Raw genomic sequence first — 27,640 nt, forward strand, 5'->3', positions numbered from 1 at the left:
CAAGAAGTTTCATTCACACCATTTCACATTATCAAGACATCCAGAACATCAGCGATTCATCCAGATTTGTATTCATACCTCATGCATGAGTGAGTTCACTTCAAAGACAATGTTATCGTCTCCATCCAGGCCAAAGGCTTTGCCGGAAGTTATCACCACTGTCTGTCTGTCCGTCTGTCTGTGTACAGCTAATCTCTGGTACCGTTGGCCTGATTGGCATGGCACTGTGCATGCCCAAGGCTGATTTTTGCATTTTTATATTAATCCTACAGATTGTGTCCAAACATCACGCCAATCGGTACACAATATGTCTATAATTATGTGATGAAGACGGATCTGTGCGATTTTCCATATTCCATCCTGATTGGCTGAGTTTGGCTTACAAAGTTTGCAGGAGTGGACCGTTTTGAACAAAATCATGAATCATAAACGCAGCATCCAATTGCTGCGAAACATTTCTGGCCCACGATAAGATACCTGCCCTGGCAGAGACCTGTGCTCCGAGGAATAGATTTTTCTAGATTTTCTCTTCCTGCTTTTAGTGGAGTTGGAACAACTGAAGTTCAGGAGTGAAGACCACCCCCTGATTACAACCCCTCTCATCGAGTCCTCGTGCCAATCAGTGAAGCATACCCAGCCATATCTTCCAATCAGTGTGCTCAGTATCTCACGCAATGGAATTTGACCCTGCTACAGCTAACCACAACCCGCCTGCATACATTTGACCCATTCATTCCTCGTGTTTTAAGCACAAATCTGTAACTACTGTACGTCCACAACTGAGCTCTTTATTACTCCATCCATGATCAAACTACTATTCCCAACCATATCTTTGGTAAGGTCCATTTCTACAGTGGAGGTCATAAATGTAAACTGCTGTTTGTATTATGAGTACAAGCACACAAAGCGCAAAATTATAACAAGGTATAAGCGACAACTATTTCCCGAAACAAGATATTTTTTTCACCTCAAATAAAATCATCATCCTGTATGAATGACATCACCAAAATAAAAATGTAATAATCACGACCCAATTTCAAGTCGACGTTTACCTGGTAATATCCTGGTTTCTTTGAAGCACTAAATTGCTTTCTTTGTGCTCCAATTATGGGACCATTTACCTCGTGTTTATTTTTACTAGGACCTTGCACTTCTAAGTCAAAGTCGCCCACCACAGAGCCTGGTTCTGCTCTAAGTTTCCTTCCATTAAAGGGACATTTTTCCTTGCCGCTGTTAGCAAATGCTTGCTCAAGGGGAGGAAATGTTGAGTCTCCGCTCTGTGCTGTATGGAAAAGGGTCTGACAACTTGTTGTGATTTGGCACTATAATAAAATTGAATTGTATGACAGACACAGACACAGACACACACACACACACACACACACACACACACACACACACACACACACACAGACACAGACACAGACACAGACACAGACACACACACAGACACACACACACACACACACACACACACACACACACACACACACACACACACACACACACACACACACACACACACACACACACACACACACACACACACACACACACACACACACACACACACACACCTTTTAAGCGATCTGTGTCGAAGTGTCCCTGAGCAAGACGCTTAACCCCTAACTGCTCCCCGGGCACTGTAATGGCACTTTCCCACTGCTGCTAAAGGATGGGTAAAATACAGAGGACACATTTTACATACAGTATGTGCAAACGTACTGTGACAGAACATACCCCAAAGGGGTGGGGACCATATTATCACACACACATTGCTTCCATTATTCACATTTAATAAGCCCTGACATAAGCCCTGACATTCACCACTAAGAACTTCATACCAGCGAGACTATGTGAATTCATGTTCCCTTGAGTGAGAGAAGACGTGTACGTTTCCATGAGACCAGAGGCTATGTTTGGGGCATCTGAGCCGATCAATTATTGAAATGAAGGGGCATGCTGTCATATCTGGGACAAGATTTCAGATTTCCATCTACTGAATGGGTGTGGTGTGGGTGTGTGATGGATCTGCACTCTGCGCTAGGTCTCCTCTGCCCCAGTGTTACTTTCTAAGGCACTTCCAGATGGACGTGTCCAAAAATCACACAAACCCGCTTTATGTATGTTTGACTTGTTTGTCAGTTCTAGGAACATTTCACACAAAAGAAAATAGATCGACGCAAACTGTAAAATGTATTCAGGAGCACTTGTGCGAACAACACTGAAGCATTAAACAACATGGCCCGGTTGACTAAGAGTGTTGTCCTGTTGTTAGCCCAACAGCTATTTCTCAAAGCTAAGCTAATCCCGCTCAGAGCTAAGGCACCTGACAGCAGAGGGGAAAAAAAGCTCCTTTGGCACGATTTACCCCATGTGGGTTAAGTTATTCTAACAAAAAAGCTTGTGTTCCCATTATTCATGGAATACGAATATATCACTGCACTGTTGTGATGAAAAGAGAGCTGAGCCAGAAGGCAAAGCTCTCTGTCTACCGAGCACATGAATGTGGGTCATGACCGAAAGAATAAGGTCGCAAATACAAGCGGCCGAAATTAGTTTTCTTCGACGGGTGGCTGGCATCTCCCTTAGAGATAGGGTGAGACGTTCAGTCACGCGAGAGAGACTCTGAGTAGAGTCGCCACTTCTGAGCCAGCTGAAGCACGACACACCGTCTGCGACCGCCGCGCGTACTGCCGCGGCACAGTATTGCCGCGCGCCATAGCCGCACGGCAACACCAACAGGACGCGGCGCGCTACCACGCGGCTGGGGAGTTTCTTGGATACTGCTACAGTATTAGACTGTTTTTTCTGCTCATCTTTTAGGCTGGTTTTACAAGATGAAACTTTCACACTTAAGATTGCAGCTTGAATCGTATAGTTGAAACAAGTTACACGTTGTGTAATCAAAGTACAAAGTATCCCAAAGTAATCCAAGTAATCTGAGTATTCTGAACGCTGTAGATCCTCTCTTTTGTTAAATAAAGTAGTCCAAAAAGTTATAAAACAAAAAGGCATTGCTCACTGGAAAAAAAGTATATCCTGCTTACCCAAACTTTAAGTCAGGAGTCCTCCGCTGGTTCCTCTGTTCACAAGTTCTGATTTGTTTGTTCAGAGCACAAAGCCTCAGAAATGATTTGTTTGTTCAGAGCACCAAGCCTCAGAAATGTCCCACCAAACTTTTCTGCTTCCCCTACCCAAAGCTCTTCAAACTACTTTTAAACTCTCGGTCAAACTACGTATCGGTTTTAGTTAAGTTCTGATATTGTTTTAGTATTGAAAAGAGTGTGTTTGACAAACAAGTGACAACCATCACATGGCAAACACTCTTCTAACTGCCCCAAAATGGAACTCAGGCTCGGCACCTCACTTCCTGTTCCTTTATAGCTTCCTGCCAGTTCACTTCCTGGAATCTGAACTATTCCTGGAACTATTGCTCACATGCTTTTTTCCCCACAGCTCCCCCTGTGATCAAACTTTGTCATTTTGTCAACAGAAAATGGATGACCATGGTTCAACTACACAAAACACAATATATTCTCTGTACACTACATTGCAGGGTTAAATATTCAACCATAGTTTAACCAATATATTCCCTTGTTATCCCCCAGTATGTTTCATGATCTTTCAATACTCATACCAGGACAGGAAATACATTATTTCACACATTTATGTGGCAGTGTCACACACTGACCGCTCTCTTCTCATTTTAAGATTAGTCAATACCAGAAGTAAGAATACCACATGTGAACTATCAACCAGTGAGAAATAATAGATAAAAATACAAATACAAATGTAGCTCCGTGATCCAGATAGATCACATTAAGTAGTGAGAAAAGGATGTAAAAAAGTCTAGCATTAGAGGGGTAAATGTTTAATTTGTGTGTGTTGCATAAGACTGATAAGCCTTAAAACCCTTTTATGTAAGTCCTGCTAAATGTTGTGGGTAGGAAATGAGACACATTGGATGCGTTTTGGCCTGATAGGCCTTCCTAAATGCTAAGAAAATCCCAAAAGTGTGACTTGTCTCAGTTGTCTGTCATGTGAAAAGGACATTCATTGTGTGCTGGCTAAATAATAATACAAAACCTAGCGTCACCAGGCTTTCCTTCTCGGAGGAAAGCCTGTTCTGTGTTACTAAATCGCTGTGTGAAAGCGGCGTAGTTTAGCTGATGACGTAACAAATATCATCCGCTCCCGACCGGGTCATAAACCAGAAGAGGAATGCTGCCCAGGCTACTACCTGACTTGTTCATTGTTTGACTTTAGCACTTTGCTGTATTGAACTTTTTCACCCTAGCCACCGACGCATGCAATCCAGTAGCCATACACTGTACCACATGATCACTGGATGCTGTGTGTGTGTGTGTGTGTGTGTGTGTGTGTGTGTGTGTGTGTGTGTGTGTGTGTGTGTGTGTGTGTGTGTGTGTGTGTGTGTGTGTGTGTGTGTGTGTGTGTGTGTGTGTGTGTGTGTGTGTGTGTGTGTGTGTGTGTATGACAGGCAAGATTAAAACGAGGCCGGTAAGTGAATCATTTAATCCCTGGTTTAGAGACAGATGGTTGTAAAGAGAGAACTGAGAGAATGTCTGCTCTACCCTGAGGAGAGAGAGAAAGAGATAGAGTGGGGGGGGGGGGGGGGGGAGTGGAGGGAGAGAGAGCGAAAGAGAGAGGGAGGAGACAGAGAGTTGTTGAGAGAGAAGAGGAGAGAAAAGGAGAGAGAGATGGAGAGAGAGATGGGTTAAGAAGAGGGAGAGGAGAGGAAGAAGTGGGTGGAAAGAGAAAGAGAGAGAGAGAGAGAGAGAGAGGGGGGGGGGGTAAAAGAGACTGACTGAATAGACAGATTACAGGTACAGTGAGAAACTTAAACAGAGGTGTAGCTCTTTTTACACATGAGAAAAAGGTGTAAACTAGAAAAAGCGTGTGTGTGTGTGTGTGTGTGTGTGTGTGTGTGTGTGTGTGTGTGTGTGTGTGTGTGTGTGTGTGTGTGCGCGTGCGTGCGTGCATGTAGGCTTTCATGTCATGCCAAGAACTGGAATAGAACCAGTCTGATCCTTGCAGTCGTTACACTGGTGAAGAGGAAGTGTATATTTCGGGCGCATGCCTTCCAGTTCTGTCCTTGACCCCACCGCCTATAAATGTGTCAATCATTTATGTGTAATGAGCTTATGATTTAAAATGAGGCTTTCAACTGACTAAAGGAGAGAGCGATAGATGTAGACCGAGAATGTCAGCCATTATGAGTAAAAGAACACATCATTAACACAGTAAAATCCTCAATTTTGAGTTATGCATTTGTAAGTCTGAGAGGGTACAAATGCAACCAAATGGACCCGGAAGGGTTCTGCTTGGTTACATTAGGCTCTCAAGAGTAAGAATCTGGATCTTATTATATTAGATATTTTGTTTGCATATGATTTCTTAAGCGATGTTTAATGTACAGTATGTGGCAGAAGAAGTGGCTCCACTGAGACAGAACTCAGCCAGACTTCCTTTGATGTGTGGGTGACTGTGGGTGGTGTAACGTGGCGCCCTGCCAAAGGCCACAAACACAATTAGTGAATCAAGCTCAGTGGCCACTGTCCCACCGTGAGATTCATTCCATATGTCACAAAGAAAAGAGAGATGAACGCAAACTAAAGAAACAACAACAGCACCACCACACACCCGCATGCACGCACGCACTATACTTATTTAAACACAGACCTACTTCAGTAGTACAATCCACCCGGAGTCTTGCCAACCAGATTTGTTCTCTCTGCCAGGGATAATCATTAACTTGTGAGTGAACTGAGCGTGTGTGTGTGTGTGTGTGTGTGTGTGTGTGTGTGTGTGTGTGTGTGTGTGTGTGTGTGTGTGTGTGTGTGTGTGTGTGTGTGTGTGTGTGTGTGTGTGTGTGTGTGTACTTCTTTGTTAAAACAGAATGTGGAGGCTTTGAATGAAAATAGCTTCTTGGTTGCCTTGGGTTGCATTATGTGAGATGGAATGAGAGATTGTATCATGCAGATGGCAAGAGGTAATACTCATTTCATGAGTATGCATGTGTGCATAATGGATATTTGTCCTTGAATGTAATTGATTCAACATCTAAGATCATGGCATAGCTAGCTTGTGCCGCACATTGTCACTCACTGCACAATGTTAAGTTGTATTTACTTGGGACCCTGAGTGACAACATGCATGAGTAATGGTGGAAACTGTCAGCCCCCTGAGCACGCACCAGTGCTGTCAAAATTGCCCCAAATTGATTTTAGAACATTCCTTAAAAATAAAGAATAGAAAAACACGTAGGTTAAATCGATACATTGTTACAGTATATAAAAATACAATAACTAACAATACACTGTCATACAATGAAGAATCAAAAATCGATAATCAATAGTTGCGGCCCCTATAGATCTTCTAATGAAAATGGTGAACCTCTTCCCACACAAGACACAAGCAAGGCTTTTAGTTTAGTTTCATGTTCTCGCACGCACACATGCGTTACACCCTCAGGCGCTTATCAAACACAACATCACCTACCAGAGTGTACCTTTCCCAGAATAAGGTCGACAAGAGCAATGAATGAAGAACAAGAAAGAAAGCAAGTAATATAAGTAATCATTGGTTGTGAAAACAGCATGGCAACAGCAGGCGATGCTTTCCGACTGAGACATGAGCCAAGGGTCACACAGCAGTGGGTCCGGAGACCCCCAGGGGTCCTTGGGGGGGTTCCAAGGGGTCCCCAGCTAAATTTGTTATTAGTATAACGCCCGGGATTCGAACCCGGGTCTCCCGTGTGGAAAGCCAACATCTAAAAGGGAATTCCCTATAGCTCGGTGGATATATTAGACTTTTAATTAAAACCCTATATACTTCAATGAACAGGGTCCCACAGGGGTCTGTAGTTTGTCTTGGGGCCTCTCCTTTTTTCTCTCTACATGCACCAAATATCTTTGCCAATATTACCAACCGCTTGGTACCAACCAAGCTTACGACAAGCTAGGTAGGAGCTCTCTACATTGCACTGCGACAAGTTGTGAGTTTGGAGAAAAACTGTATGTTTTAGCCTATATTCGAATATTTGCCTATTATGACGAGTTCAAGACATTTCCAGGATAAGGACGCTAGTATTAACACCCAGGATGTTACTGTGTGTACAGATGTATTAGCAGGGCTAGAGAGTGGGTGAAGTGCCGAGGCTTGGGGCGATGCAAGAAGAGCAATGGTACTGAAGGTAGTGTTAACGCTCGTTCGCAGTAAGAATGACCTTCTCAGAGTGTGTTGCACCCCCTCGGAAAATGCAAAGTTGCAGACGCTGTCATTAAACATTTTGTACTGTAATGTGATTGGTTGAAATGAGTGTATTGGAGGCCAGTGCCATGGAAATGCATGCAGTAGAGGCACATAAATCTACTGTATGGTGCGGCCATTTTGTTTGTGTAACGTAGTCCTGAGTCAGCAGTATTTTTGTGACCTGGTGTCCTGCCTCACGGGCGATTTCACACAAGTTTACTGAAGTGGTTCATCATACCGTCAAGAAACAGGAATGATTGTATATTCGTACATTTTACTTGCAGAAAGGATTGGTTTACGGTTAAGTTTACAGTGCATTTTAATGATGCACATTAAAATCCTCAGTGTTAAGTGCTGAACCACATGTTCAATTTTTAAAAAAGCATATATAAAACGCCTTTAAAATTCAAGGATGAGAATGTTAATGGGTGTAATTTATGTTGTGGAAGAAATCATGAAACAATTTTAGGCTTATTTCATTCACAGATGTTCCCTACGGCAGTGCTTTTCAAAGTGGGGTCCTGGGACCTCCAGGGGGTCTCCGGCAATAATGAAGAATGTTTTCACCGGCTAGGAGTTACCCCGATGTATGGACGCCTATTCAGAGAATAGATTTCACTCTCCTCTCACTGTTATACTGCCGTAGAGTGCCGTATACCGTCTCACGTGGCCAGGCGACTACTGATATGTCTGGGGAAATCTAAATTCATTGAATGGGCCGCTTGGACGCCAGCAGTAACAAACATAAAACCACCGCTTTGAAAACCAATCACAATGCCATCCCATATGAAGGAGCGTACCCCTGGAGTCTGTGAAGCTGTTTTTGTCCTTCTTTCTAATAGTTTCCACCCAGTTCTAGCCCATTCATTGAATTGAGGTCCGCAGATATGCAAGGCTATGCAAGACTACCTGCATAGACTACTGTCTACAGTACATACTGTATGTCCTATAATATAGACAGAATGCTGCACTAAATCTAATATACTGTAACAACAAACATCTTCTCTTATAGGGGTTTCTGGAAAGCTCACAACGTGTCACATTGTGGTGTCGCCGTTGTGAGCATGTACATCGCTATTTTCGCATTTATTTTGCTGTTTCTTGACGATATGATGAACCACTTCACTAAACTTCACTAAACCATGAGGCAGTACACCAGGTTACAGTATATTCTGAAACCGTCTACAACTTATACGGAACCTGGAACCAGGTATGGCCGTTATACTATAGGAAATTAACTTAATCTACGAGTATGGCTTGGCATCCAAAAGATTCACATGAAGATGAGGCTTTACCAAAAGCCAGAGACTGGAACCAGCACTTCTCAGTGAATAACCTTTCAAAACAAGTTGAAGTCGACCCCCTCTCTTCCTATGGAGAAAGCAAGGTGGCCAGGGAGACTGCACGCTTTGCTACCTGACACCGCTAGACTGGATTGTTGTTAGAAAGGGGGTCATAGTTCAACCTACAGCACTGCTTGGAGAAATCAAACAGACTCTGATAGTCTATAACAACATAAGTAGTAATGAGTACTGAGTAATTACAGTTCCACAGAGTGTGTCACTAAATTATGTATTGGCATGCAGTATATGTATGTGTGTCTTCTATTATTGTTTTCCGTCTGCGCCTGTGTGCGTGCACATACACTGGCCGGGTATGCAGTCATGGTTAGTTCTTTACCATCTAACCCATTGTGGATATAGCCTCCACAGTTGACAGGAGATAATGTCTTGTATTTGATCACAAATTAATACTAATTAACCCTCCTTTGAAAGATACCCTGTGGACAAAGCTGTGAACTTAAGCCATACAGCCAGAAACTGCTTTCCTAGCCAAGCACATAGCATAGCAAATAGCTGCAGGGTCTGCTGTGAAACTGTATTCCCGGAGGATGTGTAGTGAGATACAAGAGGAGCTCATGTTTAGATTTTTACCTTTCCTCCCATTCCAATGTCATGTGTTTTTCTCTCCCCTGCTGTTTGTAATGCGGGAGCTGGCGAAAACTTCTGAGAACTCAAGATTACATGTTATTACCTGAATTCACACACTCATAAGGCCCCAGTTTATTATCAAGATCTATAATGGCAATCTAAATCATCACTGTGGTAAAGCTATATTAATAACAGCAATGAAAACAAACATAGAGCACAGACCTATGGGGCAGCACAAAGCTTAATATGTCAGTGATGTCATGAAAAGAAAACTCATCTAAAAGATAAATACAAAAAAATAATGTTTTACTTTTATCATAAAAGGGCCACTTCACCCCTTTTGCAACCAGATCTTATTTTAATGATGTTTACTAGGACACAATAAACACTTTCAGATATTTTTATTTTAGTCATGACACCTGCATGTTCATGACCAAAATTTGTCATACAAATGTGGTCTCACTTCCTTCCTGGACTACAAGTCACACCTCCACGCAGCATCCCCCCTCTCTCCACAAGGAGGGGCAGTACACCAAAGCATTATGGTCATTGTAGGAATTCCAATCCAGTCATTCACACAGGCTTCATTCTTTTTCTGGCCATAGGGTGCAAAATTCTAATTGTGCTACTGTTATCTATAAATCTATAAATACTATTAACATTGAGTGACTGCAGTTTCGTCCAGTGGTGAAATGTCCCTTTAATACCAAAGCAATTTTTAACCCTAACCCGAACGTTACAATGGGATCCATAAAAGACAAAGAACATAAAAGTTCATGTGGAATCGACTACCGGTATGTACAATGAATACATTGCGTGTCAAATAACAACGCATAACTGGTTGTTTGCCAACTGCAGCATCATGTAATAAAGTATGGTAGGCTACTGTATAATGGAACAACTGATGAAACAGCATGCAACTTAATGAATAACTAACTACTATAATGTGCTCCTCTGAGCGCAGGGCTCTGCCAGGCCAGGTAGTAGAAGTCAATCTTCAATCAGGATGAAATAAAAAAAAATCACACCCGTGTGAAGTGAGGGGTGCTAATATATTAAAGTCTAACTCATGTTGATTAGGTGATGTAATGGTGATGTAAAACAAACAGTGCCAACACAAACATTAAACGCCATTAACAATAAAGATACAATATGACGTAATGAGGCACATCATGACATACATCTTCCCTTCATTGACAATGGCGTTTACAAAACAAACATTGAACTAAAGACAAATATTAAACCTGTGTATAGGAGGGACTGGCGCCCCTCAAAAATAAGACCGGTCCGTCTTGATGACATGACTATAGAGATGATGTGTACTGATTTGCCTGATGCTTGGACGACATCCGTCCACGCGCAATCGTGCACTTCACAATAAAAGCATGATATTTGTCACACAGAGCATGCCACAAGGACCATATTATCATGAGCATTAGTGAGGACCAATTATATGAAGATACGTTGAATATGGGTGAAGCCGTACCAATGTCAACCTGGCGTACCTATTTTGGGCATGTCAGTCTAGGCAAAAACTTTCCACATGAATAAATAGCGGAATTAGAAGGTCGACAAGCTCACAGAATATTGTGAATTTGTAGATTTGTAGATACCATTGTCACTTCTTTTGCGTGACGTCATACGATATAAAAATATACACTATATATTTCTGCCTGACAGCGATGATAATAATTTGATATACGCAAAGTATCTGTAGCAGAAGATATTTTCTTTCCAAAGACACATTTAGGAATTAATCTAGCCTTAGGCGGCGAGAAGGTAGAAGAGAAGTGCGATATCAAGAGCAAACTAGAAAAAGTGCCCTTCCGGGCACAGGTCTCCACCAGGTTATCCACAGATCCGTGCAGTTAGAGGTAAAAACACTTTTCGGCCAGTTATAGCGCCACCTTGAGGCTGAGTTGAAATTGTTCATGTGGCATTTCGTCCTCGGCCTAGTGGGAATGTGGGTGCACAATTTCACGGAAATCACGCGATGTGTTCATGATTTGCAGCATTTTGTTTGAAACTGAGCACTCCTGTGAACTTTGGAAGCCAATCTTAACCAATCAGGATGGAGTCTGATAAATCTGAAAGACCCGTTTCGTTGAATGGCTCTAGAGAGACTGTGTACCAATTTGCGTGATGTTTGGACAAAATCTGTAGGTGTACTGTGCAAAAACTTGTTTTGCACAAAGCGGCCTCCTGGTGGCGCTATAACAGGCCGTTCTGGAAAGTTTGGGGCAGAGGTTCATGGTTGGCATCCAGGGAGTGTGTGTGCAAAATATGGCATCGACCGGGTTAACGGTGGCCGAGATTAGCTGTTCACGGACACACGGACGGACACACGGACGGACGGACGGACACGCGGACGGACGGAGTGCAAAACATACTCTCCCCACATGCCTTCGGCCTGGTGGAGACAAAAACGAGAATATGGGAGTGTTCGCACAGTCTGCCTGTTAAAAAAGCATTGCTTAGAGCACTGGAAATGAAAGACACGACATCCTCCACCGCCGAAAGCGGTACAGGGAATATATATCCAAATGCTCTTGGACAAAGCTCATTTTACGGCTTACTGCAGGCTATTGCCAGGGACAATTTGAAGACCTGTTGCGGAGAGTTGGGCCGGCAATCTCGAGCTACAATTTCTTGTCATCGGTCTGCTGATAAAATGTGGCCCATGTCATGCACACTAATCAAAAAAGTTAAACTACCCTCAACTTTTGTAAGCACGTCCAAGCACTTTTTAAAGGTGGCCACGTTTTGTCATTGCCTTTCGGTAATTTTCTCATAGTTCATTTTAATGTAAAAGGCAGTACTTTTTTTTAAGGACAGTGTGAACATAATACCCAAAGTCAGGGAGGAGAGAAAGACAAAAATATTTTTGTGTATTAGTAGCAAGTATTCTACTGTGTACTTCAGACTCACATTTGGCGGTGAGTAAAAACGTCATTCTTCATGTTCTCTCAGCACACAATAGTATGGGATGATATTCATTATTGTTGTCTGACACCAATGTACACCTCTGTGTATTTCAAACAGCTTATACATTTGAACTCAGTCTGTGTCATTTCACATCAAGTTCAAACCCTGTACAAGGTCTATCGTGTCAATTCCCTCAGTGCTGTTCACACATCAGCAGGCAGTGTAGATGGGCTAGTGCTGGGCAGAAAAGAAAGAAAAACTAATAAACGTGACAGTTCCCTGAGCAAGGACCACCTCTATTATCTATCTAGTTGATAATCATGTTGTTGAATCCAATCAAACACTGGTCACACCCAATTGTGCCTTCTGCCAGAGGGCTAAACCCCTCCTCTGTTGTGGCTGAGCGCTTCAGGAGAGATGTTATCATCATGGTGAAAAAAGTGACCTAAAGGTTTTTGTGCGACATAGTTCAATATTAAGTGAACAGAGACAGAAACCAACTGGAGAAAAAGATGTAGCTGTGGAGCAACAACAATGGCTGTACTTATTGATAGCCAAATTCACAAAATGTCACTCGAGTAGAGCAACACAGCTCCCACAATTAAAGCAAAAATTATTGTAGAGAATGGATCATACAGTATGAGCCAGAAGCGTCAGTCTGTTCACTTCTATTCAGTGGAGCAAAGGGGTTGTAGCTTCCCATTGGTGCATGGCCCCATTTAGACAGCCCGGAAAGTTGGTGAACTTTGACCAGCTGTCAACCAAGAAAGCGCTGGGGGCCGACCCCACTCGGCAGGCATTTTGCTTGGAGTTTTCTTTCAGTGAGCCAACCACTCTAACATAAGTCAAACAAACTACACGCCAGTAAGCTGGCATTCACTGCCCATAGCCCACAAGACAACATGGGAAATGGGATGCGTCTGAAGCCTCACCGCTGACGTAGATGTGCAACTGTATCCATAGTCTGACCCTGAACTCAATCTAATGTGAATAAACCTTTTTAAACAGCAGTCTTATGCTAAATGGTCTGCATTTGGAAAATGGCCTGCATTTATTTCCAATGGATGCGTTACATATATTCCCAGACACACACATTCACACACTCACAGTGGAGGCAGGCATGTAATGTAATACAAAAGAATCATCACGAGCAGCTAGCGGTTCAGTGTCTTGATCAAGGACACTTCGACACAAATCCAGGATCAAACCAATACAAGAACCTTCCAAGTGTCACTTGGCCAGTCTTCAAAGGGACAACCTTTGTGTTTACCTGAGCAGAGCTGTGTGAGCAGGTCCTGAAACTGTCTCAAAGCCACCACCAATATAATCCTGTGTTGTTGTTCATGTACACATGAGTATTGTAGTCAATTAAGTGCAGAACCTTCTCATCAATTTTCTTGGCAAGAAAGAACACACAGTTGCACTCTGCGTGCTACAGTGACATAATGACCAATGGGCAGACAGGGACATTTATACTTGTGTGGCGGCGTTCTCGTGCATTTTTCTCCTTGGTGGATTGGCCAATCGATCTGAAATTGCAGGGACTGACAAAGCCCTTTAGCTTTTTTGCTTAATGTAAGCCACAGGATATGGGCTCTGTAGTTGCGATCCCGAGGTGCGTTCTTGCCAAGAATATTGATGAGAGGTTCTCCACTATTGTCTAATGTCTACGCACACAAATGTAGCCCTATGCGTGAACAACAACACATGATTATACTGGTGGTGGCTGTAAGCTGTTCATCCTCTTCTGGATAAGAGTGAGGTTCACTGTGGGAGCTTGGTCTCCAACAGGACAGCTCAAACAGCTGCTCAGTTCAACGTAAGGGTTGTCTCTTAACTCTCTTTGAAGACAGCCCTTCTGGTGGCACTGCCACACTACAGTTGTCTGGGAACCTGAAAGTTGGTTTCATCCTGGCTTGTCCTTGATAGTAATGTATCTGTTGTAACTTACATAATACACACACACACACACACACACACACACACACACACACACACACACACACACACACACACACACACACAAATGTTCCCCCCCTGTTTAGCCGACGACGACGTTAATAATTAAATAATTTTGTGGCTTTCGCCTTTATTTTATATTTTTTTATGGAGGGACAGACAGTAGGCTGACAGGAAATGGGGAGAGAGATGGGGGAAGACATACAGTAAAGGCCGTCGGGATCGGGAGTCGAACCCGCGGCACAAGGTGCCTGGACCACTGAGCCATGGCCCAGGCCCGTTAATAACTCTTGATCTAAATCATCCCGTCCAATTCTAAGAAAAGATCATGTGTTAGACGGCCCACTGCGGTCCCGCCGCTAGTCGAGATAGAATTAATCATACCTCCCGTTGTTGTCGATCGGTTCTAGAGTGTTTTGGCTACATTTAGCTGCTACTGTACATCCACATCCGGAATAACATCCGGTCCGTCTGTAAAAGTGCTCCGCTGCTATAAATCGCTGGGCGCTATGATTTAATGGATTAAATAACCCCGGCAAATGGAGTGTTAAACCACTAACATCCTACTTAGCTGACCTCCCAGGGGTCACCTTGACCCCCCATCTACACCAAATATCTTCGCCAAAAACAGCTGATCTACAAGGTCACAACTTGTTACATTGTGACACATAGAATAGAACAGGGACTCAACAATTTAAGTAATTTCAGTCACAACCGTCTGACCTGCATCAACTTAATCTATTTTCACACTATTGTCCCCCCTCCCTTATATGTACCCTGAATTAGGGTACCTCATGAGAATGGAACACATCATGTTGAAGTTGATCATCAAACACATCTCTTCAAAACAGTCTCTGTTTTCTCATTTTCCTATTTTATCTGCCTCTTCTCTCCTCCAACTTGTTAAGAACTGACTCAGGGCAACCAGCAAAGTGAGACAACAATACGCATTCATAAAGCTGTGAAACATGCAGCCATCAGCCATTGATCTCAGAAATTAATTCAGTCCTAGGAAGTATACAGTAAGGGCTCTTCTTTCAATTATATCCATTAACAAAATCATTTCTAGTGCACTCACATAAATGGTAGGGCGCACGCACGCACGCACGCACGCACGCACGCACGCACGCACGCACACACACACACACACACTACACAGACGTGCACACGTACAGGCAGTCAAACATACACCAACACAGTTATGCACAGCTTTCATTAAAAGTCTGACAATTTCTGGAAAGTGGAAACTGTTTAATATTTCACTCTGTTGTTGTTGCTTTGGGGTTTCCTTGATGGTGTTTTCAAAAGCAGCACAGTCTGCCTGGCCTCTGTGTTATTTTAAGCCTCCACATGTGAGCCAGCGCAAAAAAAAAGAAAACCCACAGTAATTACTAGATCTGCTCGGTCCTTTGGATAGCTACAGCCTACCGGGGCCTTGATCTGGGCTAGGACAGAGAGGGGGGACCCTCTGTTAAAATAGGACTGGGACGCCACATGGACTTGATTTGGGGTTTTCTATAAGGGGAGTCTTGGAATGGCCCCGCTTGCTCCTAAACCTCTGTTGTTAAGCATTGACATCAGCAGGAGCCAATGGAGAATGGAGGAGGATCGCGTGCAGCTCTCTTGTGGGGAGAAATAATTCCCACTCAGCCGCCCACACAGTTTGATCCATTACTACTGTAAAGTCATCAACTCTGGCTTTTGGTTTCTGGTGTTTTTCAGTACATGAAACAAATCGCTGCGTCTCATGACTGCAAAGGGAGCATTTAGGCCACTTCTGGACTTCAAACAGTCCAAACTGGCGTACAACTTATATATTAGGGAGTGAGCAGTGCTTGAGCTTAAAGGTTTGTGACAGAGGGTCTAAGTACAGCAAAGCTTCTGCCTGCTTTGACAAGCGATTTCATGAGTTTCATCACACAGTATAATGAGGAAGTTGTTTATTTGCTAGCATATATTGGCACCTTACCAGAGGGAAAATAGACAAGGAGAAGCTAGGACCTGCCCCCAAGGCATTGGCTCTATAGCCTACAGCCCTACACTACAGTAATAACCATAGTGTTAGTTTAACTGTGTAATGTAAATGTAATCCTTATGGGCCCATTTGGTTTTATGGGTGTCCAGGGATGGCCTGGGACTATCCTCTGGCTCTGTCTGTGTCTGCCAGGGCGTGATGCATGTTTTTGTCTCGGTGTCTGGCCAAAGAGCCATCATGCAGTTTGATTCGGGACACCTGATTTCTCCACGGTCAAATGTTTAGTCAATTTGTGTCATTAACTGTGCGGAACAATAGAAACATGTTTGATTACACTGTACTCTATGGCAATACCAGCTGAAGAATGAAAACTCCGTACGTGGGGTGACAGAGCTTTCGCCTTTGCTGCCCCAACCCTGTGGAATGCCCTCCCTAAGGCACTCAGAGATGCCCCCACCCTCCAAAAGGCTTGAGATTGTCAAGCTGTTATTGAGGACACTGCCGCACTGCACATTTTGATGTCTGCATAACTACTATCATCACATGCCGTGGACAGTTGGACACTGTCACTTTTGATTTGTTGCCCCTGTGATACAGGGAGCATAGAAGAACTTAGCACCATGTATTGATCATCACTCAATAAAGACATGGAGGTTGAAAAAGAGTATTCCTCTTTAATCCTGTTAAGCTCTGTGCAATTTTGAACAATGTTTTACCTATGACATTTGACATTTAACCCTAATTGTAATATATGTTTTTTTGTTATCATTAGAATGTCTAGAACATGTTTTATTCATTATTGTGAAAGATATCCCCCAAATGTAAATTTGGGGGATAATTTATTATATTATTATATAATTATTATATACCGGTATATATATATTTTTTTACATATTTTTTAAACATAAATCCTAGTAGTACAAAGTAGTAGTAAGGTTGAAATCTCTTTTTTGCAAGTAGAAATATGTCCGGGTCTTACAGGGTTAAAGGCTGCCCTTCCGCTGGGGAAAGAGTGAAGCCCTATGTATCCATTTTCTTTGGCATTATCAGACGCTAACACTCCAGCACAGAGAATCTCAACTAAATGCCAAGGAAATGGTGTACGGAATAATGGCAATGTGTGCTGTGTTGAATGCATTCAAATATGGTAAGATATGGACTCGTGAATATTCTATTAAATCAAGGTACGGCAAAATAAGACTTGGTAAATGGTGCATTTCCATAGCATCTTCCTCGAAAGTGCTTTACAATGTGGATTACATGATTCACCCACACTTTTGTTTTGGCAACCATGTTGCCAACCTGCACATCGGGAGCAGTTTGGTGGCTGTATTGCTCAGACACTGCCACACGCAGCCAGGCAGAGCCTGAGGCGGCAATTGAGCCGCCAACCTGCCAATTCCACTCAACCTTCTGGGCCTCTACTGCCGAAGCTTCACTTATTCACTAACAATATTTCAAGAAATATTATCGGCGGGGCCTACTATATCAAGCCTCATTCAGCAGCACCCTTCCCGTCTGATATGTAATTTAATCTCTGTTCTGTTCTGATGCCTGCAGTACAACATTCTATAACCACATGAAACCTAGCGTCCCCATTATGGGCAGGTCATAACAGCAGAACGGTAAGTATATAGGGTTAAAGTGGTTAAAACATGAAACAGAGACATGTGAATGTATGTATCAGCTAGTGAACTAACGAAGGACTTTCATACTCGACTTCTCCATCATAGCCTAATACTCAGCCTATTTTATGTTCAGCCATTAATGAAAATTAATAATTAATTCATTACCCTATTGTGCTGAATAAGACTACGTTTTTATCCAATGGAAATATCCTAAAAAAAACAGGGTTGTATTATAATCGGGGACTAGACTATTTGACATTCAATGTTTGTTTTTCCACAAATGAGTCTTGAAAAATGGGGGTTGTCTTATAATCAAAGTTGTCTTATATTCGGCACAATACGGTACCTATAAAGCTTAATTTACGCTCATTCTAAAACGCCCAAGTGAGAGCGAGAACTTAAGTGAAGCTCTCACGTTTGTGTATTCATCCAAACAGGGTAGGAGAAAGGGGACTAGCTAAACATGTTAGGCTACTGACTCCATTCCATTGGCAAACAAATCACAAAATCAGACCAAAATTACTGTGTTTCTGCACAGTAAAATCCACAGTGTCAATTCAACTCTAAGTGTGTCCGGACCCTTTGTAAAAGCCTGTCAACTTTCTGTCCAGTTGCAGAACATTTGATTTGAATACATTTGCACATGCCTGCCTGCACGTGGCACCTGGCTTGTGATAATGGAGTGCATTTTTCAAGAAAGCTTGTCGGGGAAGCACAATGAAGAAATGGGACAGTGCTGACTGTTTTCAGGGAGTGATAGTTGTTGTGGATGTCTGTCTTGGAGTCAGCTAGTTACCGAGTATTATTACTATTATAGGCCACCTCCACGGTTTGACAAAAAAAAGTACCCGAGAGGGGGGAGAGAGAGAGACAATTGTTTGTGTGCACTTCTTTGGAAAATGAATATCACATTTTTCTAAAAGAAACTATCACATTTTGTCAACTCTGTATCCGAACTATTTTATTTGTATTTTTTACTTTACACTCATCCACTTACACCACTGACATATTGACTATGATGTTAGAGCCGGGTCATAACAGCATATGTCAGCAGCATGGCCTACTGGTAGACTGAAAAAAATAAAATACATCTCATAACCAACAACAAAGAGTTGTCCAGTAGATTCACCTTATTAATGTTTATCTGGAAATGTTCTGTCTCACTGATTGAAAGGGTCATGAGCAGACCTGTGCCAAATTACAAATCCCAGAAGCCCCGGAATTCAGCGGCAGCCAATGAGGTGTCATGTTGACGTCTGTAAGGTAATGTACTGTAGGTAGGTCTCTGAGGACAGTAAACATTCCAAAAAATCTGACAAGTGCCCTCAAAACGTCTGCAAAACTGCACTTAACGAGACTGAGACTACATGACAGATAAGAGGAGACAGAACAACTTCTCTTTCACTGTCATTCTGAGAAGACCCCCACCCACCCACACACATACACACACATTCACTCTCCATTTCCATTCTCAATTCTTACACTGTATCTTGAAACAAGAGTTTCTACACTACATGTTCTCTGAATCTCTCCCACTGGATATTGTTACTGAAATAATCTCCTCAGCCAGAATCTGAGCAGCCACAATGCAGTGTAGTGAGGGACAGAAGGTCACAGTGCTTGATGTGTATGACTGAAGTAGACAGTAACTATATGACGTACAAATTATTCTAGGAGCCCAGCCTGGGAATGTGAACACACAAAAACAATACAATGCACTTTTCAATACATACTTTTATTTATTACTAATATACCATACTACTAAATCATGATTCTGTAATTCATTGTTGTAAATATCTGCATTATCAATAAATAAATCTTTAAAAAAATATATATATACCATACTACTGTACTTCTGTTCTCAAGGGACCTGGAATTGAAGGCCCGGCCTAACATTAGCATAATGTTAGGCCCGAAACCCCCCCCCCCAAAACAAGGGGGGATATATAACTATATAATGATTTACTTATTTATTTTCATGGAACACGAGGTTCGGTCTGGCCCGACTAATTTAGCATACATTTTCGTCAAGCCCCCGCCCGAAAACGTCGCGTTGTGTCGGGCTCGGGCAAAATTCTACCGTACTTACTATTGTTCTATCTATGGTCATGAAGTGTGGGTCACAACCAAGAAAAGAATAATATCACGGATATAAGCTATAGCCTATAATCATGTTTATATCATTACATAATCATTATAATCATAATGTCTTCTCAGACAGGTGGCTGGCCTCTCCCTTAGAGATAGGGTGAGAAGTTCAGTCATCTGCGAGAAACATAGTAGAGCCGCTGACTCTTCACTAGCCTGCTAACGGGGGCTCCACCGGGTGCATTGCGTCTCTGTCGCATGCGTCAAAAAACGAACCGGGGCAATTTTAATGCAGTCACGCAACGCATCGCAGGCAGTCGAGCCATCCTTCATTGATTAAAAAGGGAACATTCCCTGACGGTGACGGAGACGCGACGCTGACGCGCCTGGTGAAGCCCCGGTGTAAGGTGATTGGGGCAACTAGCACACTAAGCACGCGGAAGCTCCCTGAGCGTCTCCCTATGGAGGCCCTCGGTGCATGTCACACTGGGAGGACACCCCATGCCCTGGTAGACCAAGTACCAGCTGGGGGGATTATATCAACACACTGGCCTTGGAACACCTCAGGATCCCCTGGGATGAAGAAGCTAATGTTTCCTGGTAAACCTGGTAAACTAACTAAAGGGAAGTCTGGAGAAGCTCTTTGTTAGAACTGTTGCCCCTGTGACCCGACTAGTACAGATAAGCAGTTGAAGATGGATGGGCTTGTACTATTGTGTATAACCGTTTACTATTACTTCATTAATACAGTAAATTTGTAGTTGCAGTATATTGCCCAGAAGGCACCTATTCCTATTGCATATCTGTTTGTCCTTGGCAGAATGAGGGCATAATACCAGTGGGTGTTGTTTACTTATGGTCCTGTAAAGACCTTAACTTGACTTAAAAACGCAACTTTTAATGATTTTATGTCCTTACATATTTCACCCCACTCACAGAGTTGAACAAAACTGATAATAACAATTTTTAAAGTGTTTCCTCTCCCGTCCGCAGGTGCAAATACTGTATGTCCTCCGTTCATTAAGCAGAGGAAGCCCCCATCCCAGGAGAAAAAAACTATTGATTTCATGTTAGTCTGTTGTCTAGGAGCAAATTAAACTGTTGTTTTCTACTTGGTTTGCCCTTTCTCTCCCTAGCCATATCCTCATTTGAAACTGGTGGTACGGTAGCTCCTATATTCCCTTGACTGTCAGTCAGTCCAGCTTTCTCTTTGATCCTACCCTATCCATGGGGGGTTGTGAGCATAATTAGAAGATCAAGGAGGGCCAGTGAAGGACAGCTTCCTACTCCTAGTCCTATGTGGATTTCATGGAGAATAGCGCAAGGTGGGGGTGCATGAGCTTAAGCTGAGGGAATGTGACGCTTCCGGACACCATGTGCTAATTTGAGGCAAAGAAAGAGCTAATGATGAGAGTAGTGGTGGTGGAGACTAGAGACCATCCTTACTTCATATTTTGATGTGTAGGGTGGGGGGGGGGGGGGGGGGAGGGGGTGAGTGAAGGATGAGTGAGGGGAGGAATTGAGTGCACCACTCCTCTTCTCATCTGTTCCGCCGCAGATGGAGCCAGATGGTGTTCTCATTAATTAAATTATAAAGCAAAATTGAGAGGCTGTTCTTTAAGACACATACAGGTTGTCAGGGTGTGGCCCCAACTGTCCCGCCAATCCTCAGGAGGGGTACGAGAGCAACCTTCACTCCAAACAGAAAAGAATCATAACAGATATAAAGAGGGGGAATATAAAGGACCATATATATAAAGGAATATAAAGAACATAGGGAGTCTATAGGGACAGTCCAAGTGTGAACAGTGTTGTCAACTCCAGAATATCACTTTATCTACAAGTTAACAGTGAAATTGTCAGTATTAATTTAAAACCGAGTATTAAAATTATTCTGAGAGAGAGATCCGAGGCATGTATAAAGAATAGTTGTTTGTGGAGACTGCATTGTCTTTCTGTAAGGACATACAAAAAGGGTTCTGGAGCTAAATTAATTATATGATGAACAGAAATCATGGCACAGATTTTATTGCAACAGTCAAATCCAGCTGCTACAATGTTGAACAAGAACTTGAGATGTAAGTATAGGGCATAGGAGTGGGCGTGGTTTTCTGCCACCACTGAAATATCTGCCATTCATTTTTCCCATAGAGATTTACAAAAATATTTATATCAATTAATTTTAGCCTAGAATCAAGCCATCGAGGATCCTGTTGATTCATGACAATAAAACCTTTGATTCTGTGAATATTTAATTATATGATATACTACATTTAATAAATATCCTTTGTTTAGCGTTTTTTATTTTTATTTTATTTTAAAACGTTTTAACGTTTTATGGTCATGATTCACCAGGATCCTGGATGGCTTGATTCTAAGATTAAAATAATTTATATACATATGTTTGTGAATCTCTATGGGAAAAATGAATGGCAGTTTTTTCAGTGGTGCCAGAAAACCACACCCACTGCTATTCCCTAAAACCCCATGAATCCGGAATCCTCCGGGTTAGTTAGTTAGTTTATCCATTCGTAACTCTAATGTGGGACCATTTGGATACATCTACAGATACACTCTCAGAGTTAAATGAACCCTGAGGATTTTACCGTGTGGTTTGATAAAGCACTGGATCATTTCGGTGCCTGAGACAGAAAGCCACTGGTCCAAGACTAAGTGGATGTCTTATTTATCATGTGCAATTCTATGCTCCTGCGAGCGCGCACACACATACAGACGTGGTCACACACGCACGCACGCACACACACGCACACGCACACGCACACTCACACGCACACGCACACACACACACACACACACACACACACACACACAAAGACAAATGCAGTGCAATCTCTCTCTCTGACATTATCTCGCCTGGAAAGCAGCAGTGCAAGCGATCGGGAACCTCTGTATGTTGGTGGATAAGTGTCTGTTTCGATGAACCACATTTGCAGTGTAATGGGAGTAATAGCCACGTTCTGCTGTGATGGGATAGCCTCCTCTAACCCTCACCGGAGCACAGATCGTCCAGCTGCTCCCCAGCGCTGACAGCAATTCCCCCTTGGTGAAAGTAGGCTTGCTTAAAAACAAATACTCAGCAGGGATGTGAGAGTGGTGCTCGTCTGTCAGTCTGTCCGTCTGAGTCCCTCAGATGGACTTAAGAGCTGCTACACACCTGAGCCTGCCCAGTAGTGTGTCGCACACGCACGCACATACGCACGCAGTGCCGAGAATAGCAACTAAACGCCGAAGATTTATGGTCTAGTGGTCTACGATATAAGGTCTGTGTGTTTCAATTTGTGCTGGATCAATCACAATGTGGACACAGGGACTAATCAACGATTTGATAAAGGAAAGGTGAAGTAGGCTAACACAAGACAAAACTAAACAAGAAGGTTCACTTACTAATTCACTTCAAGAAACTTTAATTGTATATACAGGGCATTAAAGGACCACTTCGCCGCTTTTCAACCTACCTTCATATAATTGGTCCTCACTAATGTTCATGATGATAAAATGCCACAATTTTTGTTCTACTCTGTCTGTGTCTCATAGGAGGGCTGTGGGCAGTTCAGAAACCCGTCCACCAGTGACATCATCGATGGGGAATCCAAGCTAATAGAAACTGCAGGCTTTCTATTCCTGAAAAGTTGCAATGTGAAATGAAAGCTACCGTTCTCAGGATAATAAAAATCTAAATATTTTTTGAAAAAAATCTTGTTTAAAAAACAATCTGCCTATGATGTCACTGGTGGACGGGTTTCTGAACTGCCCACAGCACTCCTATGAGACACAGAAAAAAAGTGGTATATGAAGAGATGTTGCAAAGTGGTGAAGTGAAGTGGAAACAAAGTAAACCAACGCAACGAAGAGAGAGTGGGGGCAGAGTGATCTGTAGATTGAGACCGATGTGTGTGTGATTGATTTGTCTGTCTCCATTGTGTGTGTGTGTGTGTGTGTGTGTGTGTGTGTGTGTGTGTGTGTGTGTGTGTGTGTGTGTGTGTGTGTGTGTGTGTGTGTGTGTGTGTGTGTGTGTGTGTGTGTGTGTGCCTGCATGCGTGCGTGCGTGCGTGCGTGCATACGTGCTTGCGTGCGTGCACGTGTGTGCACGCATGCGTGCGGGCGTGTGTACTGCTTCATACTGTACTATAGTCTCTCGAGACAGACTGTTGACTCAGTCAAATTCAAAAGGAAAAGAGGGTGCTGTTTCTCCTTTATTTGCCGATGGGTTCTCAGATTGATACTGTACAGCCTAACTTGGACTTTGTTTCAGTTGTAACTGGAGTAGTAGGCTATGAGGGAAATGGGAATACAATACATGCTAGACTAGAGACTGTCTGTGTAGCACACTATTATTGGCCTCATACTGTATAATATATATTATATACAGAATTTCCCAATCAGTGTTTCCCTTTCGCTGGTTCCCCAAGCAGCCCCCACAAATGATTCATCCGCTGGTTGTAAAAAAAAACGTTGGCCTATTTAGCTACATAAACCCCCTGGATAATACAATTTGAGCGCACAGTAGCCTATTTATGTGGAGCAATATTAACCTACCATATTAACCCATTTTATGAACAATAGACATTTCATTTCAATGGCAAGAGCCCCACTTTCTGTCATCCCTCATACTGTTCACAATTCACATGCATCCCACATTGTATGCATGCACGCAATCTCATATGTTCCATCTAAAGAGGCATGGATTTGTTCAGATACATAATTATACTCTAGCACACAGCTGGTTCTCAATGCGGTCTGGGGACCCCCCAGCCAGGGGTCATTGGGGCGGTAGCCTACCTGGCTCTTAGTTTTGTAGTTGTACACTGTCTCTCAGTCTCAGAGTTCAGCTAATGAGCACTATATATAAGGCTTTCGCAGTGTTGAATATGGGGTCCGTGGCGTACCCTATATAAAAGTATATCAAACTGTGGGTCCTTGAAAAGAAGAATATGATAATCAGTGCACTAGCACATCGTACACGCCATAGTTTGAATTTAATTGGCATCAGATAACAGATATCATGCTCTGTGGCAGACCATTCCATTCATTCACATATGCGTGACTTGAGGGTAAAATACCTCTGTTTGGACAGCCCAGTGCTGTCCCAAGTCCCAGTTCTGTAATGCGCAGCGTTCACATCCATGTTGTGACACAGTGACACTGACAGTGTATAGGCTACGGCGTAAAGGCAAATTCACGTGACTTGTAGTACTATGTAGGCCACTTGTTGAGTAAAGCCATTCTTGTTGTGTATTCTGAAAAGCACTCGTGCACTCTTGCGTTTCCATTTGTCGCCAAAGCCAGTCAGCCACACTCTTCACGTGTCAACATCATTAAGTCAAATGATTCCCTTAATTGCGCCGGTCGGGTGTGCAACAAGACAACAAACCTGCACCAAACCATTTTAAAATGGAAAAAGACAAGGAGATATGTATAACAGCACTTACCACCCCCATGTCCATCTGTTCGGTCGTGAGAGAGGGTGCCGCTCTTGCCAGAGGAACCAAACAAAACGTGGACAACAGCAGCAGCATCTCCGGGTAAATAATCCACACGCGCCGCCGCGCACTCCCGCACTTCTGGAGAGGAATCTTATCGTCCATACTAGGATAGGCAGCCCACCGCAGGCAGGCAGGATGCTCCTGTCCTGGTGGACCGAGAGAACACGTTCAACCGCCGCCTTCTCAAACCAGTCCAATTTGTTCTCATTTGCAGTTAATAAATAAATGAACAAACAAATAAATAAATAAATAATAATCAATTATTTAAAAACGAAAAGAAAAAACTCTATCTCACCGTTGCATATTGGCAAAAACGTCTGATTTTTTAGAGCAGTTCAGTTTCTTCTAAAAAGAAAGAATATAAAGAAATGCGATCATTTATACTCATGCAAGGTCTGTAGCCTATAATCCGTCTTGAAGCACATTGCAGTCAGTGGAAACACTTATTACGCGCGTCTCCATCAAAGTAGCCGTGTGTAGGCCTACTGTAGTAGTAGAGTATAGTACCCCGCGAGTATAAATCCGAGCTTTGTATCTCGTGCCTAGCCTACATGGGTAAAAGGCTCAGTCGTGTCGTCCACCCAGCAAGCAAGCAGCAAGAATACAGAGGAGATCACTGGCTGAACGCCGGTGAGAGAGAGGCAACTTCTCTTGTAGCTGGGAGGGAGGAGGAGGAGGAGGGATTTCAGAGCGTAAAATCCAGGAACGTTTTTTCACCCTGTGCGTAATGCCAAAATCCCCCGAAGAAATTATATATTTTAACTGTTTTTGTCATGACTCTCAATGAGTAGCCTAATTAAGTAAAGCCCTATAGCCTACTATACTACACATAACACAGTGCAATGAATGGTTATTTGGAAAGTAAAGACATCAACCTGTAGCTAATGATTATTCATCAACTATAGGCTATGAATAGTTTTTTTAAGGGAAATAATTTAGTTTTCTTTTGGCGTGTAAACTTTGGCTAATTTGTCATTTATACTTATATGGTGTCACACACCAAAAATAAATATGCAAATCTACAACATTGGTCCAACATGTCACAAAAGGTGTAGGCCTTAACTTCGGTTTTTGGTGGCAAGCCGGGGAACACTGGAGCTTAGTGAAATGTGTAAATTACACAATGTTTTGCACTGTTGTTTTGATGTGAAATACTGTAATCAGTGACTCCAGTGAGTATGTGTAAATAACTTTAACCACAATTTACTTAGTCTAATGGTGGTGCTGAAAATAGAAGATCTACAAGATCTGCAAGTTCGGCAAGCAAAACACAGCTGCGACTGAGTAGCTAAATTGAGTATGATGTGCAGATTGTGGACATTCACACATCAGGGGCTATTTAGGGTTAAGACCAATGACCCCAAAGTTATTAAATCTGTCAGTCATTATGCTTATAGAAAAGAAAATGTTCAGGCTCATTGGGCATTATTATAGATAATGGATTTCAACTGCATTCAATGCATAAAAGTGCACTTGCAGGGGTGTATTCTCGCCTACCATAGGCACATTTTCTGCCCACCCCATGGAAGCATAATAGCTGAATGTACAAGTCAGGCACCTCACAGACTCACAGTTTAACTGAAGGCGGATACATTGCACAATGCACACCTTAAGTACTGTATCACTATCTTAACAACAGGTGCATAGGAGAATGGGAAAATCCAAATGTATAAAGAGAGTGATTCCAGATCATACCACACACAAGTTCATGTGTGTGTAGGATCAATCTGTAGGTACCTCACAGTGACACATATAAGCTAACAGTGAGCACATGCCTCTGCAGAATCCCAATGAAAACAAGCCATAGTGCTTTCTTGGATGAAATCCTTTTAGCATAATTATGTGTATTAAACTGTAGGCCTACTCTTTTGTGCTTTTTTTTGCAAACTGTTAATAAAGTATTAAATCAATCAATCAATTAATCAAATTATTTAATAGTCAAACAATTTAATGAAACGGTTGAACTGCGTTGGTTTTGGTAAAACATTTTGTTCAGAATCATCATTGATATGCTCCATTAAAATAAATCAAGACTAGGGGCCTTCAACCATCAGATTTGAAACCCAAGATCATAAACGAGGCGGCCCAAATTTTGATACTCAACCCTTTCAATTTCAAGGACCCCCATTTTGATATTCATTAGGACACAGCTGCCCACTCCATTAGATTGGGTATTCTCCAGCTGTATTCACTTGAACGGTGACCAATCGTTAGCTGCATGGGACGCCCAGCTGGGTTTGCCCAAACACAGCGGATGGAAAGGATAAGAGTGTTGGCAATGTCAAGATGGAGGTATTACTGTATGCACAATGAAATCTAGAATGACAATAACGCTGGTCCATTTTCTAAGTTACA

General features: G+C 42.6%; 1 protein-coding gene across 2 annotated transcripts in view; it reads right to left on the reverse strand.

The window, feature by feature from the left end:
• The window catches only part of LOC310878726 (matrix metalloproteinase-17-like), a 77,961-nt gene extending 52,065 nt beyond the window's left edge, over window positions 1–25,896 (reverse strand). The window contains exons 1-2 of one of the 2 annotated variants that reach the window (XM_083793102.1): window positions 25,581–25,896; window positions 25,232–25,431 (exon numbers count right to left, since the gene is read on the reverse strand). In XM_083793102.1, coding sequence (XP_083649228.1) covers window positions 25,232–25,387 — 156 coding nt within the window. In that variant the 5' untranslated portion in view covers window positions 25,388–25,431; window positions 25,581–25,896. Of the gene's footprint in view, window positions 1–25,231 lie in introns of both variants that reach the window. The other variant, XM_083793101.1, reaches the window with a different exon arrangement.
• Window positions 25,897–27,640: the final 1,744 nt, after the last annotated feature.

The sequence above is a fragment of the Protomyctophum parallelum genome (assembly GCF_964188405.1).
Source record: "Protomyctophum parallelum genome assembly, chromosome: 21".
NCBI lineage: Eukaryota > Metazoa > Chordata > Actinopteri > Myctophiformes > Myctophidae > Protomyctophum > Protomyctophum parallelum.